Source organism: Lagopus muta, chromosome 21 (assembly GCF_023343835.1).
Source record: "Lagopus muta isolate bLagMut1 chromosome 21, bLagMut1 primary, whole genome shotgun sequence".
NCBI classification, from domain to species: Eukaryota; Metazoa; Chordata; class Aves; order Galliformes; family Phasianidae; genus Lagopus; species Lagopus muta.
Genome location: NC_064453.1, coordinates 413,092 through 433,314, shown reverse-complemented (window position 1 = coordinate 433,314; position 20,223 = coordinate 413,092). Strand labels below are relative to the sequence as shown.

General features: G+C 43.5%; 1 protein-coding gene across 10 annotated transcripts in view; it reads left to right on the top strand.

Moving 5' to 3' along the window:
* The window catches only part of CAMTA1 (calmodulin binding transcription activator 1), a 224,694-nt gene that overhangs the window by 86,881 nt on the left and 117,590 nt on the right, over positions 1-20,223 (top strand). For all 10 annotated transcript variants that reach the window (XR_007380850.1, XM_048967827.1, XM_048967829.1 and 7 more), the window contains one exon: positions 825-960. Coding sequence is in view for 9 of the 10 variants with exons in the window: in XM_048967827.1 (XP_048823784.1) it covers positions 825-960 (136 nt within the window). In the remaining variant the exon portion in view is untranslated. The remainder of the gene's footprint in view (positions 1-824; positions 961-20,223) is intronic.

Here is a 20,223-nt window from a genome sequence, read left to right as displayed (position 1 = left end):
TTTTCTTTCTGTTCTTGGTGTTCTAAAACAAAATTACTGTGACTAATGTACCACTGTAAATTTCTGCAGCATCTACAGTGCTGCTGTCTGCGTGTGATGCATGGTGTCTTTTTAGTGTATTTTTTTAATATTTCAGCAGAGATACCCCTTTTGTGTGTTGGCTTAGCAAATGGCAAAGCACTTCTATGAAATGCAGTGCAGCAAGAAGGCGTTAAGTCCTGTCTGCTGGACAGATGTCCGTGTTTCTTTACTGATACCCTAAAGTGTCAGTGTGCTTCTTAAGAGGAAAATGTTTTCATACATCTCTGAAGTCACATTGCTCAAAAAAGAGAAAGTTATCCCACGTCTGACATCGATCTGAGTGCAAACAGTGAAAGTGATGTATGAACTGACACTTTTCAGCTCCTGGTGCTGTGTGAGAGGCACCGGTGTGACCTGACCCTGCACAGGCACTGAGAACAGAGATTTCTCCCCCCCCCAGAATAACGCCTTTTTATCTCTGCACTTTTCTTTCCTTCTAATTTTCAGTTTGTATTTGAGCCCAAGAATAGCAGCCCTTGCAAAGTCATCGTCATTCTTATTTCTTCCTTCTTTTTTACACCAGCCATTGGCGCTTTGTTACACGCCGGACTCTAAAGTAAAACTTGGCAGGCTGTAAAACATAGTTAACCTGATTCAAAGCAGCGAAAGGTGAAAAAGAAAGAGGTGCCAAATATGGAACATTGCTTTTCTACAGAGACTTTCCTCGCTCTGCAGCACGCTGTTTCATAAGTTCTCTTGGAGTGTTTTTTTGCTTTATCTCATTCTTTGTTTCTGGTTTGCAGACCGCAGAATGGTTCTATGATCCTGTATAATAGGAAGAAGGTGAAGTACAGGAAAGATGGGTATTGCTGGAAAAAAAGGAAAGATGGGAAAACCACCCGAGAGGATCACATGAAGCTGAAAGTCCAAGGAGTGGAGGTAGGAGAACTTTGCAAGTATTCTCCCTTTTTTTTTCACGTGGAAGCTGTGTGTTTGTGATTAATTCTCACCAAACAGGTAATTTTCACAGTAATTGTCATCGTTTTGCATATGCTCATTAAGAGTTGCTCTTAGAATGTGCAGAAATAGATTTTCTATTGAATTTAGACCAGAATCAGACTCTGCTTGAGAGAATGTTTTGAAAGAGACTGTTGCTCTACTGATGTTCCTTAGCAACTCAAAAAAAATCAGACGGATCATTTCACCTGACGCGGTGTTTCTGGAACGAGCCTGTTTGTTCTAAAATATGTCACCGTTTGACATAACCATTCTCTTACAATCTGTGTGTGAGAAATGAGCTGTTGGATCGCATCAATCACTTCTGATGCGCAGATGTGGATTAAAAAAATGAGGGTTTTTAATTTTTTTACTGTATTAAATGGGAATTGCGTGTTCTGGTGGTTGGAGTCCTGATGCAAAGTTGGTTCTTAAGACAACAAGACTGTTCTCTGCGTTAATGCCGACCTTTGGGCCAAAAGGATGAGGAAATGTTCGGCAGCACGGTGTAGCTGTGTTACCCAGAAATGCTCTGATTTCAGCAAATGAATAGTGAAGCTGTAAGGGTATATATTTGTATAAGCTGTATTGATTTTTGTAGTTAATAGACTGTGAGCACCACTATGGATCTGAGGCTGCACCCGTTTGTGCAGGCACAGCACAGAACAGTTTGTGGCGTTGCGAGGAATTGGTGCTGCTGAAGGGCCAGCGAGGTTCTGCCCACCCTGGGGTGGGAGCAGCAGCTGCACGGGGCCTTGTGCTCGTGTCACATCACACAGAATCACACAGAATCACACAGAATCACCCGGGTTGGAAGGGACCTCAAGGATCATGTAGTTCCAGCCCCCCTGCCTAGCAGGGCCACCAAACATACACATTCAGATCAGGTTGCCCAGGACCCCGTCCAACCTGGCCTTGAACACGTCCAAGGACAGGGCATCCACAACCTCCCTGGGCAGCCCGTTCCAGGGCCTAACCACTCTCCTTGTAAAGAAACATCCGCGGAGCTGCGTTCAGCATGCGCTGCTCCCAGCAGTTGGGTGCATGGAATGCGTTCCGTGCTCACGCTCCCTTCTAGGCAATTTGTCATTCTTACATTCTGTCTGTTTTAATGAGGTTTTTGGTTTTAAAATAGTATTAAATGGATTGCATTATATTACACCAGGGAGACATAACTTTGTTCCATAATTTTTACATCCAATAACAATGTTTTATTATGACAAGCCAAAAAAAAAGTCAGCATAATAGAAATTGTAGTTTGTTTTTGGTTAGTGTTTGCAGAACGGGATTTAATTAAGTTCCATGAACTTTAACAGTGCAGAATACCAAAACCTGCGCCGCAAACTTCAGCTATAGGACAGCAACTTTTGACAACCACACATATGCATTCTTCAGTGAACACTTCCTGATGGCTTTTTTTTTTTCTAAATAGGGTGATCAGCCATTAGTACCTGACTTCTTGTATGTCTGCACCTACTGCATTGAAGTAAAATACTTCTACTCTGAGTGCAGTAATTCCTATTTTGCTGCTTCTAGAAGGTAACACACCTTTAATGGAATGTACAAAGGGTCAGAGAATGCACCAATTTGAAGTTTCTTTCAGTGGTCAATCACTTTCACCACTTAAGAAAATAAGGGTCATAGTGATTTCCTTCTGATTTGAATGTGTCTGAGTTCAGCCACTCATTCTTATGTCTTTCTCCACTTTAAGAGCCCCTTAGTACTTTATATTTAGCCTCCAAGGAGATACCTGTGCCCTCTAATCCAAGCTGTCTTTCAGACTTCTTAATGTGAAGCCTAATAGGCAGAACCCGGGCCTCCTTGTTGTGATAAATGCGGGACTCACTCTGTGCTGCAGTGCCAGGGGTCTCCCAGCAGGTAAAAGCACGGATCTGGTTCCTGCATCAATGCTGTGGACAATTAATGGGATTTTCATCGGGCCCCCAAACTGGTGGAACACAGTTTCTACATAATTCTATGCATTAGGTAGCAAAAAGGGAGTATCAGAATCCAGATTGATCATTTAAGCGTTGAAAAGAAATGGGCGTTTTCTCCCTCAGGGCATCAGAACACGCAAAGGAAGCGATGATTCAGGTAGCAGTGGTTGATGTCAGGAGAAAATAAACCCACCTGAACAACCAAAGAGAGATTCAGGTCCCAGTCAGAAAGTTAACTCCAGCATACGTTTGGAGCTAGGAGAGCTGGATCCATTGTGGAAATGTCTCCTGTACTTTGAGTACGTCCCATTCGCTTGTCTTTCAGCTTTGCTGACTTAATTCCAGCTGAAACAGGCAAAAATGAGTGCTAATAAGTAACAGTCTGGGTCTGGTGCACCATTCCAGTGTTTTCTGAAGGCTGTAGGACAGGTTTCCCTGCAGGATGAGCTCAGGTTCGCTCCACTCTGCTGCACCGCAGTGCTTTCCTCTCCAGCCCACTCTTAGGTCTTGTTGCTACCTGCTTGCTCATTTTGCTGACAGTGTTGCATCTAATAATTGCTACAGATCTGAGTTCTGAACCATGTAGAAAAAGTTAATTTTCTTGACCCCAAAATGTTACTTGGAAAGAATGATGTATTTTAACCTTTTTAATTACTGGCTCAGGGCACCCTGCACTGCTGCTTCATGGATAGAGTACGTTGTTATGTTTCTGATCCCATCCTAACTGGGAGTGATGTTCTTTACTTGGATGCAGGCAACAGATTTAAAATAATAAAAAAAGACCCTTTTAAAAGTTGGAATGATATTGTTGTTAACCACATTAGAGTTTAACAGGGCATGAAATAACTGTCTGCCTTGTGGCACTGCCAGATCGCGTTCGCTGTTCTTGCAGCCAGAAGATAAATAGGTATCATGGCCGTACTGATGGAAAAATACAAAGACAGCCAAGAACACAGATCGTGTCCAAATCAAGTTTTGGGAACGGCAGTTGCTAGGTAAAAAGGAAAAACACGTTGGCCCCTATGAGCACTGACCAGCCAATTCTGAAACGTTCTTTGTGTGAGTGGATTTTACCACTAATGGCTTTCTGAGTTCGATACAGGGAATGGCTTCTGCATCTGTCCCAGATTTGGGTAAGGAAAAAAAATGGAAGCAGTTGCACTTTGGGATCTTTGTGTTCATCCATAACATGCAGAGGGATTTGGTGAGCGTGAACAATAAAGAAAAACTAGAAAATCTAGGAAGGGGAATAAACTAATTAATCAAGCAGATGCTAAGTGATAACTGCCTGAAATGCTTAAGCTGCTGCCTCACTTAGCATCACTATGAGTAAGGGGTTCGGATATTACTTGGTTAATCTGGTGCACAATCCTCTTAGAAAATGCTTGATAAACCAGAAAGAAGTTAATTTGGCCTTTCCCTTAATATACATCTTTGTGCAATTCTTTGTGGAATCTATTAAAAATCTCCAGTCCGTGATCCTTTTTAAAATTCTAATTAATTAGGATCCCTGGTGATATGTTCCTAATCAATTCACATAATTAAAAATTTTAACTAATAAATAAGGAGTAAGTTGAAATAGCTGTCAAGTAGTTGCAGCCTGGTGCTGCTATGGGTTGTGGTTGGGCTGCGGGGCTCTTGGTGCATTTGCTGCTCCTTTTTCCACGCGTCTTTCCAGGTGTCCATCAATTTCACATCCACACAAATTGGTTGCTCCTGCAATTAATGCTTGGTTGCATTTTTGTGGGAAATATCGCCATGTTTTGAAAGGCTGGCACAGATGCTCTTGCTCTTTATCCTATATTGAAAACACGTTTGTTCTTTCCAAATCCCATTGCCTGAAGAGAAGTTAGAGCAAATGGCTGTGCTAAATTTCAGGCAGAGCTCTGACCTGCTGAGCCGCTCTGAGCATGAGCAGCACTGCCTGGGATGTGGTTGTGCCAAATTGCTGCCATGAACCTGCTGCCCTACCAAAATCCAGTGGTGGCAGCAGCAGCACCGCTTTGTGCGCTGCCTCTCATCTCCATACTTGTGTGGAAGAGGAGCAGTGCTGTCTGCTGGACAGTGAGGACCCCCCTCTGCAGCCCCAGTTCGTTAGCGAGGCGGGTTCATCAGTTTTGATTTAGTCTGGCACCACTGATTTAAGATTGGAGCGATCAGTGAACAAGATGAGCGCGTTAAGCTTGTAGGTTTGAAATGTCTTGTTCTCTAACGTATAGATGTGTGTTATCTCAGTACAATGGGACAATCTTTATGAATTTCTTAAAAAAAAAAAAAAAAAGGTAAAACTTGATCTAAGTCTTATTAAGAGAGAAACTCCCTTGTGAGGATGGAGATGCAGAATACCAATTTTGTATGCAGGACTTGTATTTAATTATTATCATAACAGTCCCTTAACACTGTTACAGATTAGTCCACAAGGACACAAATGGAAGTTTTAGATTATTCAATTACTACAGAAACCCTGGAATATCACTGTCAGGACTTGACAGAGGCTCCTTCAGCTCGCCGTGAGCCCGGCCTGGCGCGCGGTGCGATAACGCCGCGATTCGCGCAGCGCTGAGCTGCAAATGCACAGCGGCGACTTCTCCTTTTAGGAGGTGACCAAGTGGGCTCTCCTGCATTATGCAAACAACCCATCGCGGAATATTAAACCAAAGATGTTTTTACCTTTCAATTCCCCATCAGTGAAATGTACGTGTAAGTTATTACTGGAGGGCGAAAGCAACAAGCAACTTCTGAGATCACACGCTCAGCAGCACTAATCTTGTAAACTATTCCTAGGACAGCCTGATCCAATTCGCTTTAATTTACATGGGCTTTACTCCCCCTCAGAGGTGAGCTGCGTAGTTTGCAAACTAATTAGGATTACATTGTTCAGTCAGGCTGCTTAATGCATTCCAGAAAAATACCGCGGAATGGCTTTGGAGAAGAAATTAGAGTTTAATGTGAAAGGCTTTCTGAAAATATTACACACATATGTGCATACATTAACACAAAAAAGCACAGCCCTGAAATGAAAGGAGAAAAATTGCTTGGGAGTAGTGACAGTTCCTATACAAATCTATTCTTTATCATCGCTATTAAGGATTTTTTTTCCTTAGGTCGCTGGAAATATTTAACTTCTGCCATATGATTTCTAACCAGAATCCCCCTTCATCTCCTGCAATTCATTGGAGGCACAGAGCATAGGAGTGTCTCCCCACTTACGGTTTGTGTCCCACAGCTCTGATGTCCCTGATGACCGTAAGGCCCGGCTCCGACCCACGCGGAGCTCCTGCAGAGCAGCTGGGCAGTGCTGGAGTGAGGGGTTGGCTCCTCATGTCTGAAGGGCGTATGGGTCATCATTGGATCTGCAGTGAGTCACCCAGGAACCTCTTCCAAAGAGGTCACACGTATCAATCACTCACGTTCTGTACTGGGTTCCCAATGCGTGCACTTACAGTAGCATCAATTCATAGCAAACGTTGGTGGGTTCTGGCATCATTTTGCAGCACTTGCTGTGTTTTGGGCAGCTTTGACCCCGTAACCACCCAACCTTTTGCTGCTGTAGCTTATCCTGCAGTTTGGGCTGCCAGGAGCAATGGAGGGCCGTGGGGCATGAGGAGTGGTGACTGCTGCACGGGGCAGCTCTGCAGTAGCCATGCAGGCAGTGCTTTTGCAATGGACTGCATCACCCCTTTTTTCCTGTTTAGTAACTAATGGGAATAAAGCTGAGCCACGTGCCGTAGGATTGCAATTCAAATTCATTCACTGAGGTCTGAGCATTTTTCATTTCGCATGTAAAGGCGGTTTCTATGTAAATTGTTCCAAAAGAATCTCTGTGGACTAATGACATTAGCGTCGGGACAGATTGAAATGGTTTGAGTAATTGATACTACAGCTACATCACGATGCTGTAAATGGTAAGAAAGATGGTAGATCAAAGAGTTCTCCCCTCTTTCAGCGGTCCTTCTTAAATAAAACATTAGAGCAAGTGCACAGATAGGGAACGAGCAAACAGCCCCTCCTGCCCTGCCCTGAGACGTGAGGTTGGTGTCACCCGAAGCCTGCAGCACAAATGCACGTTGACATTTATATTGACTTTTTCCATTTAGAGAAATTTGAAATTAAATATATTTTCTGCCAGCTCTGTGGAAAAATCCATTTATGAAAGCAAAATCCAATAGGAGATCTAAAGATTGGTGGGCAGAAATGAAATATTTTGAGAATAAAATATATGGAGATTGGATTGTTGGATCTATGCTCTATTTAACATGCTGGGGGCTGGAGAGGAACGCTGAGGTTTATTGCTCTGAACTTTATCCCGATGGCTGCAGTTTAGATGAGGAACTTTAAAGCAAAATGAAAATGAGTATTTGGGGGTCAGAGACAGTGTTCTGCGTTTACTTTTTTGGACCACCCTTAGTTTCCATGGGTGTCCCTACAGGCACTCAGAAGGACTCGGCGTGGGTTGGTTTGGTGTTTTTGCGCCTGCAGTGACCTTGCAGGAGATTGCAGTAGGCACCAGTTTCTGTAGCACTGAAGCAAAGCTGCTGCGAAGGGCAACGCTGCGCTTCCACGTGAGATGAAGAGGTTCACTTTTTTCTGCAGGGATCCGTTTGATTGCACAGAGGATCCAGATGATGAAGCAGTGTGTGTCTTGTAATCTTGTAATTGCACTGTTGGCTGTGACGGAGATAAGAACTTCCCCTGGAAAGGAGGAACTCCTGTGTTGTTCTGTTACACTTCTGGCTTTTTAATGTGTTTATTTTTATTTATTTATTTTGTGGTGCGTTAGAAAGGAAATCAAATCACATTTGCTGTGTTGCTGCTAATTTTGTATGCATCAGAGATGCATTAAACATTTTCATTTCCTGAGTTCGTGTTCAGAAGACAAAAGTGTACACGGGGAGGGGAAGCAGGAAGATGTGAGTCACGTTCAGAGGTCGGGAGGCTCTGGAGGTCCTAAACAAAATCCGGTATTGTCTTTGTACAGCAGAAAAGAACCCAAGGATACAGGAGCCATAAACAGAGGGAATGAAAGTTTAAAACCAATATGTTTGAAATCAAGTTACTTGTTGGTAGGTAGTGTTGGTATAACTGGTGTGGGATTGGTTATGACTCAGTATTCGCTTAAAAAAAAGGAAAGAAAGCAAAAATAGTCCAGAGCACAGGAAAGTTCAATGATTCTGTGATGGAAGTTCCAGATGCCACCTGGTGTTGCCTCATCCCTACCATCTCCCTGCCACACATCGGGTTTCTGTGCTGGTCAGTGTGTGTGCAGGGAGGCGCCCTTATCCAGAAGACAATTCCTGTTGTGTAACAGGGGACACTGAACACAGTTAACAGTGGAGAAGCGGACAGAACAGGATTTCAATTTGGCTTTGTCTCTCTGTGTGCACTTCTTACTGGCCACCACTTGGTAGGACAGTATTTATTTTTTGCCGACAAGAGATGTGAATTAGCCACAGTTTGCATTGCCTGCAAACTAACACCCTCTTGTAAGAAATGGAACTGAACGAAGAGAAATGGAGTTATATTGGCCTGTTCCCATTTTTAAAGCCAGATCAGAATGACACTTATGGTCCTGGTTGTTCCTTGGGACACGCTGTTACCTCTTCCGTGTGTTCTGATGTGTGCTCACGGTCCTCTGCAATTGTGTATACCTGTTCTTAATGGCAAAGCTGCGTGCATGAAGGCTGCAGAGCTGAAATCCCCTGTGGTGGAGGTGGGAAGCTTTCAGTGCTGCTGGATGCAGCGCGTCTGTGAGCAGCAGACGGTCAGAGTGATGCTGATCTGTTCAGCTGGATGCTTTGTCAGATTTTTGTATGTGGTCTCACTTCAGTGGCCAACTGTTTGCAAAATAGGAAGAGCTTGGACCAGCTCTCAGAAAATAGCCTGGTTGCAAAAGCATTAAAAAAAAAAAGAAAAAAAGAAAAAGCAAGCAGGCATCTTAAACTAAAACAGCCCTAATGAAATATTAGCCCCTGCTGCAACATGGCTGCAATAAGGGTCGGTGGTGTGAGGGGCAGACAGGGCTGAGGTCGGTGATGTTTTCCAGTCACAAATATGCAGCATCTGAGAGCATGGTACAGGCAGCTGCCCGTGAACCAAATATCTGTTCTACAACAAAAAAGCACAAGTGATCCTGCCAGCAATTAAGGTAATGTAGGAAATGTAAATTACTGCATTTGGGGAAAAAAAAATTCTACTCTCTGCTTGTCTTAAAAATGCCACGGACATTAGGTTGCGTTTAGCAACTGCCTCATTTGTGCAGAATATCCTTCCCTTATAATTGTATGATAATGTATTCATTCATCTCCGTGTTTTCATATTTCTGCTGCCATCGCGTGGCTGCTGAGGATGAACAGCAGCCTGTGGGCAGCATCCCTGCCACAGCGGAGCCCCGGGGCCGCCGGGGGCTGCAGAGCCGTGGAAGGGGTTGGGATTCTGCTGCATCTTCAGACACTGGGGAGGCACTGCTGCCTGCCGGGAGAGCGGCTGGGTCTCAGCGCAGTGCCGGCTGCCTTTGGGGTCTGCTGGCGGTTGATGGGGCTTCGCGTCCCCTCTGGGGCTTCTGGTGTTCCTACCAACCTAATGCTCACTATGGCACAGTAAGGAACAGCATGCCCACCATATCATACCGGACATGGGCACTCTGGTGATGCTTCAGGTTTTTACTCTCCTTTCTGCATCAAGATGAGATTGGCTGCGTGCAAGGTAGACCTGTCCCAATTCAGAGGCTTCAACTCCTGGCTGTGTTGTGTGGGACCTTTCATGAACAAAAAACCCAATTGTTTACCTAACCGTTTCTGTTAAGCACTTGGGGGTGGGGGGCAGTGCTGATGTGTGAGAACAGAACCTTTCACTGGCTGAGGACAGCGGTGCCCCTCCATGTAGCTGTTCTTGCCCCTCACTGCAGCAAATACGGTGCGTTTTCCCATAAAAAGGCCCCGTGCTGCTAAGGACTGCAACATTTTAGAGTACTATAAATGTTCTGAAGATTATGTCTTCTGTCTGACCTAAGTATATTTTATAATGCCGCGTGGGTGTTTCTGTTTATGGTTACACTTTGCCTGCAGTTTTTATGTGCCTATTGCCATAAACAAATTCTGAAGAAATGAGAAAGAAAGAAAGAACAGATGTATACGTAAGCACGGGAAGGTTGTTACACAATGCTGTGATTTGGCTGTGCTGGCTGCCATTCTACTGCTCTGACTCTTTTGTGTGCATGATGTAAGCAAGTGCTTTGCCCTTTCCGTGCCCTTTTGACAGCCAGGCTCATTGTGATCCTAGGGGACAGTTTTCCCAGCAGTATGTAATGCTACCCGTCACGGCCACAGCCATTTATTTTAGTTTATTTCCTCGAAGTAGAAACAAGCTCCTTAGCTTAAAAAGATGAAATACATCCTCCTCTCCTGCCCTGCATCACGTCCCTTCCTACACGTCCTCTCAGACAGAAGACTTTGCCCAGTGCTCATTAGGCTTAATTTTAACAACGGTTCTGCTTTGTTCAGCTTTTTGTAGGCTATAAGGCAAGGAGTCGCAGACCCCTTTGGAAAACAAATGAATGGTATCAGCCATAACTGAACTTTCTCCAGGATGCGTGGGGCTCCATCCTGCCCACAGCCACAGGAGCACTGCAGGCCTGCTGTTCTGCTTTTAGATTTCAGTGTCTTTCCAATCTCTCCTCGTTAGAGTAACAAAGAACACATTCCTAATTACAACCATTTTTGTGTTAAATCATGAACTTTCTTGAGAATGTTGACTGAAGTTTGTGTCCCCGTGATCCTTCCATTTCCATCCCTGGGGCACACAGAGGCCCTTCAATATCTCTTTTTCCACGCTTTTGAATTTTTTGATCTACTGTAGCGGCATACAATGTATGGAAAAGTTTTGATTGCAAATCTGAAAACTAAAGTTTTATTAATAGCTGTAGGGCACTGGAATTTAATACTTACGTGAGTTCTCATGTCAATTCAAAGCATTTAAAAATCCAGCAGTGGTTGAGATTGTTCTATATATAGCAACTTTATTTGAATAGTCTATGTAGCTTTCAAAGTAAATATTAATTCCCTTATGCTATAAACTGTTATTTATTGTGACAGAAAGCCATAAAGTTATTTTACTAGAATATAGCCAGTAAATTGCACATCCTAGATGAGATACAGCACACATTGAATTTCAGCAGCAATTACCCAACATACTTTAGACAAGTCAGTATTAAACACACTTGAATATGAGTTGCAGCCCGAGCTTATGCAGAAAATCCTCCTTAACCATTCTCCAGCCAAAGCTGGACCTGCTGGGGGGAGATGGCCCTCAAGTTGCAGCCAGAGCAGCCCAGAGTCAGAGACCGAAGTGCACAGAGCCATGAAGCAGTAACTCATCAATAGCATTCCTTGCATTTTGACTTATTTAGTTACCTAAGTTACTCATTAAAAGTGCCTTATAATTGCCTGACTCTGAGGTATTGCAAGAAGTCTGTTTTAATTACTCTTTCTTTCTTTCTTTCTTTCTTTCTTTCTTTCTTTCTTTCTTTCTTTCTTTCTTTCTTTCTTTCTTTCTTTCTTTCTTTCTTTCTTTCTTTCTTTCTTTCTTTCTTTCTTTCTTTCTTTCTTTCTTTCTTTCTTTCTTTCTTTCTTTCTTTTTCTTTTTCTTTTTCTTTTTCTTTTTCTTTTTCTTTTTCTTTTTCTTTTTCTTTTTCTTTTTCTTTTTCTTTTTCTTTTTCCTTCCTTCCTTCCTTCCTTCCTTCCTTCCTTCCTTCCTTCCTTCCTTCCTTCCTTCCTTCTTTTCCTTCTTTTCCTTCTTTTCCTTCTTTTCTTTTTTTTCTCTCTTTCAGACAGTACATTTAAACTTGTACAAAGCAATTATTTAAAAAGATTGATTTTTACTAATTTTTGTCATAAATGAAGATAGATGTCCTGTCCAGGAGTGCAGACTGCTGGTGAAAGTGGCCAGAGCAGCATTTCTCAGGCATAAGCAATAGTGCAGAAGCAGAGGTACGTCTCACCCTGCAGTGCTGTGGGCAGAGAACCTCATCTCTCTACCTCCACACGGCCATGCTCTGATTTTGCTATGGAAATTAACACGCAAAGCTGAAGGCAAAAGTAGTTATAAACATTTCACATATTTGCATAAAAACTGGGAAGAGACTTGTCTATAAAATCAGCTGGGTTGCTTTCAATACCAGAAAGATTCAAACCTAGAGACCATTGCTGAGGGACGATCAGATAGCAAAGGAACTTGTCAGCATGCAACCAACTAATATTTGAATTGTAAGAACACCTTTGAAATTGCTCAACTCTTCATTAAACAAACAAAACCTCAAGTGCTTTGGAAATAGCTCATATTTTTAATGTTAAATTATGAAAATCAAAGAAAAATGTGTAACGATTGTTGAAAGTCCATTCTGGGAGGAGAAACCCAAGCAGAGGATTTTTAGCTGTAATGCTTCTTGATATCTTATAATCAGAAGGGTACGTTAATTAAAATATAGATTACAAGGTCAATAAGGACTACTGTGATCATCTGACCTGCATAACACGAATCGGAAAATTCCACCTATTGATTTCTGATTTAAGCCTTTACTTTCTTGTTGAGCTACTCTTTATCTTACAAAAAAATGCTGGTCACCATTTAAAGATATGGAGAATCTGCTGCATTCTTAGGAATAGTGATTCAAGTGGCTGATGGCTTGTACTGTTCAAATGCCACTACATTTTGTCTCCTATTTTCCAGGAGTTTAAAGAGCCTACAACTGGATCTTTTCCACTTGTCAGCACTGCCATTGTCATGGCTGGGAGAATCTGCAGGGCAGGTGAAACATTAATCACATGGGCTCCCTGTAGTGAGGGCTGTGTGCAGGCAGGCAACCAGAGGAATCATCCATGGGAAGAACAACTGCCTTTTGATTGTAGAGCAACCCATGCAAGTAAGCTATCCTAAACCCAGCTGGACTAAAGATAACCTTCTAAAATGCCCACAGCCTTCCTATTTCTCTTACTCTTCACTTGGATAGGTTAGACATAAAGAAATTGAATTCCCAACAGCAAGATAAGTTTGGCAGATTGCACGTATACTTCTGTGAACCTTGTGCTAAACCTTCCCACTTTCTCCAGTTTCCATCTATGTGCCATTTCTGAGTTTATACGTCCTATGATTTTTCAGAGCTTCTTGCCCTATACGCTGCCCCTGCTGCTCAATCCACGCTGCTTCCCTGCCATTGCCCTGATGGCTGTCAGGTTCCTGGCTTCCAGAAAAAGTTTTTCCAACTTATTCGTAAGGTCTGTCTTCCTTGTATTGGTCTTTGGGAGGCGTATTGTTGAAAAGGAAACTTTTTCTCAAAAAAAGGAAAGTTTTGTTCTTGTTCGAAAAACAAAACTTGCTTTTGTTCAGGTTGCCAGAGATAGCCGTCAGTAGGACAGAACAACATAAACATGGCAAAGTCAAGGTCTGCACTTCTTAGCTGATACAGCAGCACAACCAGTGTCCTGGTGAGGCAGTGATGTGCACAGGAGAAAGATTCCACCAAGTTGATCTGTGTTGTGAGAAGAAATGACACAACTGTGTTTTCTTATACAAAGCTGTATGGAGAGAGTCTATCAAGCAGAGTTTAATTACAGTAGGTTATAAAAATATCACGATGGAAAATTGCAGGGTAGAACAGAGTGCACTTTTACCAGGATCAGCGGAGCTGAAGAAACCGCCTGCTAACAGTCAGGCACAGAAAGAGGCAAGAAGTTCAGGAAATCGATGTGTGTGAGCAGTGCAAGTGCAGGCTGATTGCTCCAAGAGCTACAGTAGAGTTTGTGAGGGATGACTCACCCCACTTCTGAGCGGGGAGAAGGAGTTGCTCAAGTAGGGTGTCCTTCATAATGCTGCTAACAAGGCAGAAGGGAAGGACGGTCAAGCCAGCAAGCCAATTCCCAGCCCAAATGATATGAAGTTGCTTGACATGCTTTCCTTCGATACGAGTGTGGTTTAGTACAAATATGCCCAGATGCCTAGGAAATTGGAACAATACAAGAGGGAAAATTTGAATGTCAAAAGGCCGCTGACAGATTGTCTTTGTTGGGAGTGTGTATCTGAGGCTGGCAAGTCTGGGACTTCAGCACAGGAGCGTGAGTCAAGGCCATGCCCCGTTCAGTCCCTTTGGCAAGCAACATGAAACCTAGCAGAGAGTTGGTCACAAACAAGAGCCTGAATTTTAATGTGTATCTATAAAATGTTTCTGGCGGTGTTGCATAACAGATGGGTCAATTCTTGTACTTTCTGCTGCAGCACATTAGTTCTTTTATGTATTATTTCTGATCTGATAGAACATAAGTAACAAGCCCTGCACACATGCTCAGGTTAATATTATCTCTTCCTATGGAGATCATAATTTTAGATAAGGGGCATGCAAAGGTTGGAGAAGTGGAAGCTCTAAATATAGAAGAAATATTAATGCATGAGCTCTAAGCCGTTATTGGTTAGCATGTTTCTTGGAGGCAATGCAGCAGAGGGAATAGTCCAACAGCACACAAAATGCTGAGGCTGCTCTCTCCCCACACACCCTGGCTTTCCTCTTTTTTAAACTATTTTTGTCATTCTTTCTAGAAGGATACTCCCATTTTCGTATTCATTACAGTCGTTCTGCTAAAAGCCTTCCCATACACTGTGATAGCCCTCTTGTTCTTTCAGCAGCTTTCATTTGACCATTTAAATTGTTCAGAATTGTCCTTGCCTGCCATTCTGATTCTGTCCCTTTTTTGGAATCTCTTTAGTGGCATCTTGGCTTTCCCTGTATTTGTTTCAAGGCCCCGTTCTTCACCTTTCATGTTTTAGTGTTTTGCCCCATTCACGCTCTGGTCCTGATTTCTTGCTTATTTCTGTAATCCCCTTCACCCCCTTCCAGTTTCTCCTCCTGGTCCTTCATTTCTCACCATTTCCAGCCCTATCTGTCTATACTGAGCATCCTTTCTTCCTTTGTCCTTGTATGCCTTCTCTGTACTACACTGCATGTCGGGGCCTTCTTTTTCGGTGAATACTGTGTACGTTTACAGGCTGTATAAATGATTAACCACGCTGACGACAAAATGTAGGGCATGGTGTGTTTTTGGATAGGAACTACATTGCCATTGAGAATACACTGCACTTCAAGTGATGCAAATGTCTTTCACCAAGTAAAAGAAACGCCTCGGACCTTCACAAAGTCCTATTTTTCATAGTAAGAGGCTCACGGTAACAAACAAGACCTTGAAGTGCTTCATCTTTGCAGGCACAGGGCTTTATTTTGTGTAAACAGAACCAACTCCAGCTCTGGATTTCAGGTTTTCCTCCCCAAGGATCTGCTGAGCAGGGCGGTAGTGCTTCTTCCCCTGCTTTCAGAGGAAGGAGAACACTGATTTATTTACAAGCACTGGGAGCTCCTCTGGAGCTGAACTAGAAGCAAATACATATCCAAGCTGCTAGTTGTAAAGTGCTGGAAGAGGTTGGGGTTGGAGGGCTCTCCATGTAATAGACTGCTCTGGAAACTCTGAATCTGAGAACCGGATTCCAGAATCGATCAGGTATGATATGATCAGGTATTCAGCAAAGTCTGGTAGCTCCCACTCAGGGTCACCTGTGCTAGCAGATGGACGCAGCAAGTGCCACTGCAGCCTGTGAGACAAGAGCTGGCTGTGTGTACCCAGCCCTATTCTGACAGGAGGGGGCCATTTTTTTGGTACAGTGAAAGTTTCAATAGCAGTTTGCTCTTTCATAACAACAGCACAAAATGCACAACGTCCTCACCTTTGATGGGGAAGAGAGGGCTGTGCTACAGGAAGGCATGCCTGCTGTGGGGCAGGGGACGGAGCGGTGCCGGTCTCACTGCTTGCAGCTGCTGGGGGCACAGGGCTGCTGTGCTGCACCAGGTGGATGTGGGGCCTGGCATGGGGCCGTTCCTCCCTGCAAGGCAAGGTGTTGGATGCCTCATTTCTGCAGAGCTGGACTGAAAGTCATGTCTGCAAGATCTGGGAAATAAAGGTAAGGTGCAGAGTTGATTTCCTATGCCTTCCCTCCGTAATTAATCAGCTGTTACAGTCTGTCAGTTAGGCTAAATGGGGAACAACACGTTTCTGTCACTTCAGCAACTCTGTTTGAGATGTTTTCCCACAGGTCAAGCTGGCAAATGTAATCAGGGTTTGTTTCCTTTTTATTGTTTCTCTCCCCTGGTTAGCAAATTAAGGAATTGGGCAAAACTGACAGAACCAATGCTTGCTTCAGGCAGGAAGGTGTGAACCCCTGCCTTCTGGAGCTGTGTGAGATTCCCAGGAAACACTGGAAGTGTATGAAAGCTACAAAGAGTCCAAAGGTGTGGAAAAGCAAAGCTCAACAAAGTCAAGATAAAAGTTGATAAGTCCTCCTAGCAATGCTCACAAAGTGCTGCTCTTGGTCTTTATTGGAATGCGGGGAAAATATGCATATCTCCTAGAACAGGATGCAACACAAATTATTGGCAGAATCCAGATTTTGCCTGTGTGAATTGTGCTGCATTGATGATGTCTGCTTGTCATTCAGAACTGTTGAGTCATGGCCTGAACCACTGATGGAGCACCTGGGGAAAGGAGCAGTCAGCCCTGGGAGCACAGGTGAAGGCAATTTAGCTGTGTGATCAGAAGAGGTGGAGCCTGGCTGCACCTTTCCTCGGCCCCATTTAAGGGCTGACTGCCCCTCAGCAGGGCTCTCTTGCTGGAGGTCCCTTCTTTGTGGAGTCTTTCTGTGAGCCTAAATCTTCAGAGGTGGGTGGGTGCCCTTTTTGTATCATCTTCTCATTGTGCTGGTCCTGCTGCCATTTGCACACGCTGAGTGGTTTGTTTCTTCTGTGAATGCTGTACATTTGTGGGCACGTAGTGTATGTATGCCATGGACAGCATCTCATGTCTTAGATTTATTGTGCTCTGGGAGCTTATTCTTTATATTTGGGCTGATTTCAGCATCGTAACCCCTGAGAGATTTGAGTTCTATTTGAAGATGTACTTAAACGCACCTAAAATAAGTGAATAGCTGCTGGAAAATATCAAGCAATCAGTCACGTTTTTAGTTATTTAATCATGATAATTAGATGTTAGGGTTACAAGGGCCACAGGAAATAGGTTCAATTGCAGCAGTCTCATATCATCTTGTTTCATTTTGGTGGTTTTGAACACTGCTGGAGCTCAGTGCTTTGCTTGCTGTCTGACCAGGCTGGCTGCTGCACCTCCAGGTGCTAACAGAGGTGGGCAGAGCACCAGCTGCATTGGGAAGGCTGAAGCCACCAGAGTGGTTATTGCTAATTATTTTAATTCCCAACTAGATTTTCATGGGAGATAATGAGGGATATTACTGGGGTATGAGCTGTTCTCCTTGTGATAAAGCTGCGTTGGCTGAGGAGCTGTGTTATGCCTGTGCAATGCAGTTGCCCATTCTTTGCAGCTGATCGCTTTGAGACTAAAAATGCATTTGTCCAGTGCTGTTGAACCTAAGAATACATTCTGGTCCTTGTGTATTTTCAGTTCTCTCTAACAGTTGTCATGTCTTGTGTTTAGGTTTGTTCACTAGTGCACACCAGGAGATACACAGTTAGAATGAGAGAGTTGTGCAAATTTCAGGTTAAAAAAATGCTACGTATGTCAGTTATTTCTCTTGCATTCTGGCTGTGCTGCTGCAAGTATGTAACGTGCTCCAGCTCTCCTTCTCACGAATGAGGGCCAGGTGCTTATGATCATCTGAAGCTTTTCAAGCACTCATAATTTTATGGTTCCTTATCAATGTTAATGTTGCTTTGTAGCTCATGCTGCGACAGAGTTTGGCTCTATTCTTGGTGGTATAGGTATAAATTTATTAATTGCTTACTACGTACCAACAGAAACAGCCATAATTTGTTTTAAGCAGTGACTGGATCTGGTGTTGTAATGAACAAATGGCGTAGGCCTGTCTGTCAGCCCACCTCTAACGTTGCGTGGAGAATGGTGTCGCACAGTGAGTTCTTGTTGGGTGTTTTATTGTTGTTTTTTTTTGCTAGTAAAATTTCCTTGAGAATCAAGCCCAGTGTAATCAAATCATCCTGAAAAACATGGAAAAATCCAAGTGAGAGGAGTATTAAAACCCCTCCATACTCTAGTGCCCTGATAAAGTGCTTTCTACCAGGAAACTCAGAGGAATGCACTTATTTTATGAATGACTTGAGGGAGAGGAAAAATCCCCACCAGGAAACCATCAGGGAGAATGGATTTTGTTATATTTTGTCAGTAAACAAAAATGGGTACATTTAAGACTTGCACAGATCCTGTGGGATCTGTCTGACTGATGCAAAATGACAGTTGTCACAATATTCTGTATAAATATCAGTCTATTTGCAGGTGTCTATTCTATTTTTAATGCAATCTCACCTATCTTGCAAAGAGGGAGATCGATGGACTTTACACCTGTATCTATCATTTATATTGTTTTGACATTTATAAGAATTCAAGGTTTTTAATACCCTTGCTTACACTGTAGTTGTTATTCATGCCGTGGAGCTGCACGGTGCGGATCAGCAGCGTGCGATGGAGCAGATTGCTGAGCAGCTCTGTGTGGTGATGCAGGTGATGGGTGACTCCACACAGCAGTGCGTGCTTCTGAGCAGGTCATCACTGGAGATGAAATCAAGGTGCATTTCAGTGTTCTTAAGGGGAGTGAAAAATTCAAGGCAGGCTTGTAACACCTGATTCAGTGCAGGTGCACGTGGGAGCAGGACTCTTTGCATCACGTTTTCATCTCTTTACAGGATGTTCCTTTAGTTACAGTTTTACATCCTGATCAGATATTAAGCAAATGTTCTTATATTGCTGTTCTTTTTCTTGTGGATAGCTTGAGCCCTTAATGTATCAACTTGCACATCTACATATGTATATGTAGAGATATATATATATATATTGACATGGCTGTGATTCATTTGTGCACATCAGTGAGTTATTCATGAGGGAGGTCTGAATTTTAGTTTATCTACTTCTTGCTTAACACGGACTGTGAGGGTATTTCTGACCTCAGAGGCAGGAGTTGACCAGGACTGTGGACACTGCTGGCAGCAAGGCAGATCTGGGGTTGGGTGCAGTGGAGCTTCTCTGGTGTCTGTCAAACCAGCCCCTCGCCCAGCAGTGCAGGCCTGTGTTCTTGTGATGAGAAGCTTCTGACAAACTGTGAGCTAAAACCCCTGCGTGACAGCCTGGATGTAACAGGGAGCACATCCTGAATTCCCTGTAGTATTGGTTTCAGGATCCCAACTCTGCAGAACCATGGGGCAAGCGCTCCTGGCAGTCACCTTCATTCCAGTGCCTTTAATAAGTGTGTAACTGTGATATTGACCTCTAGTGGAACATGCAGGCTGATGTATTTGCATGCAGAGCCGAGTTTAAACAGCCTCAGACAGCCTTTCTCTTTGACTGCTGAATAAAGCATTTTTGTAGCCTGCTCAAAATCTCTGAGCTGTGTTTACATTTTAAGAGGTAGTGCTGTGAAATAGAACATATTTTTATTGCTTGCATTTATTAATAAGCAAAAACCAAATGCCAGGTTGCAGCTTCTAAGTTCTCAGTATGTGAAACTTTCTAGTGGAAAATCCCACGAAAATTTAACTTGTCAATTAACCTTGTTGTGTCAGCATTTGATTGCTTAATATACATTAGAGGAAAAACTATTTAAAAATGAATTTTTTGGCAATGAGTGCATGGCGTGAAATGAATGGGAAGCTGAAAGCTACATCCCTTTGCTCCATGCCAAAAGGGAGACCTGTATGATGCTGTAGTGGCAATGCTAAATCACAGCCTGAAGCAGTGATGGAGCACCTGGTGGGAAGGCAGGGCCAGCCCAGGGGAGCTCAGGTGCATGCAGTGCTGCTGAGTGATGGAAGGGTGGAGCCTGGGTCCTGCCCTTCCCAGCCCTCATTTAAGGGTTGGTTGTGGAGGTGAGAGGATCTCTCTGGAGATCTCTGTGTACCTGAGGCCTTCCAAGGAAGGGTAAGCAAATTGTTTCCTTTGGTTCTGTGTCATGGCTGCTCCATTTGGGCTTATTCTCACTTGCTGCAGCCTGGGACTTCACTGTTCTGCTATCATTGCTGTGCTTTCCATTGCCTTATAGCGTTTCAGCTGCCCAGACCTAACAGAACAGGCACAAATATGTAAACTTTTGAAGCCACTTATTCAAAGTGCTGCAATTGAAAGGCAGTTTGTCTTACAGGAGCATTTGAGTACTGAAAAGAGTTGAGCAGGAAAGCAGACACAACCTGGTTGAACACTGGCGGCCC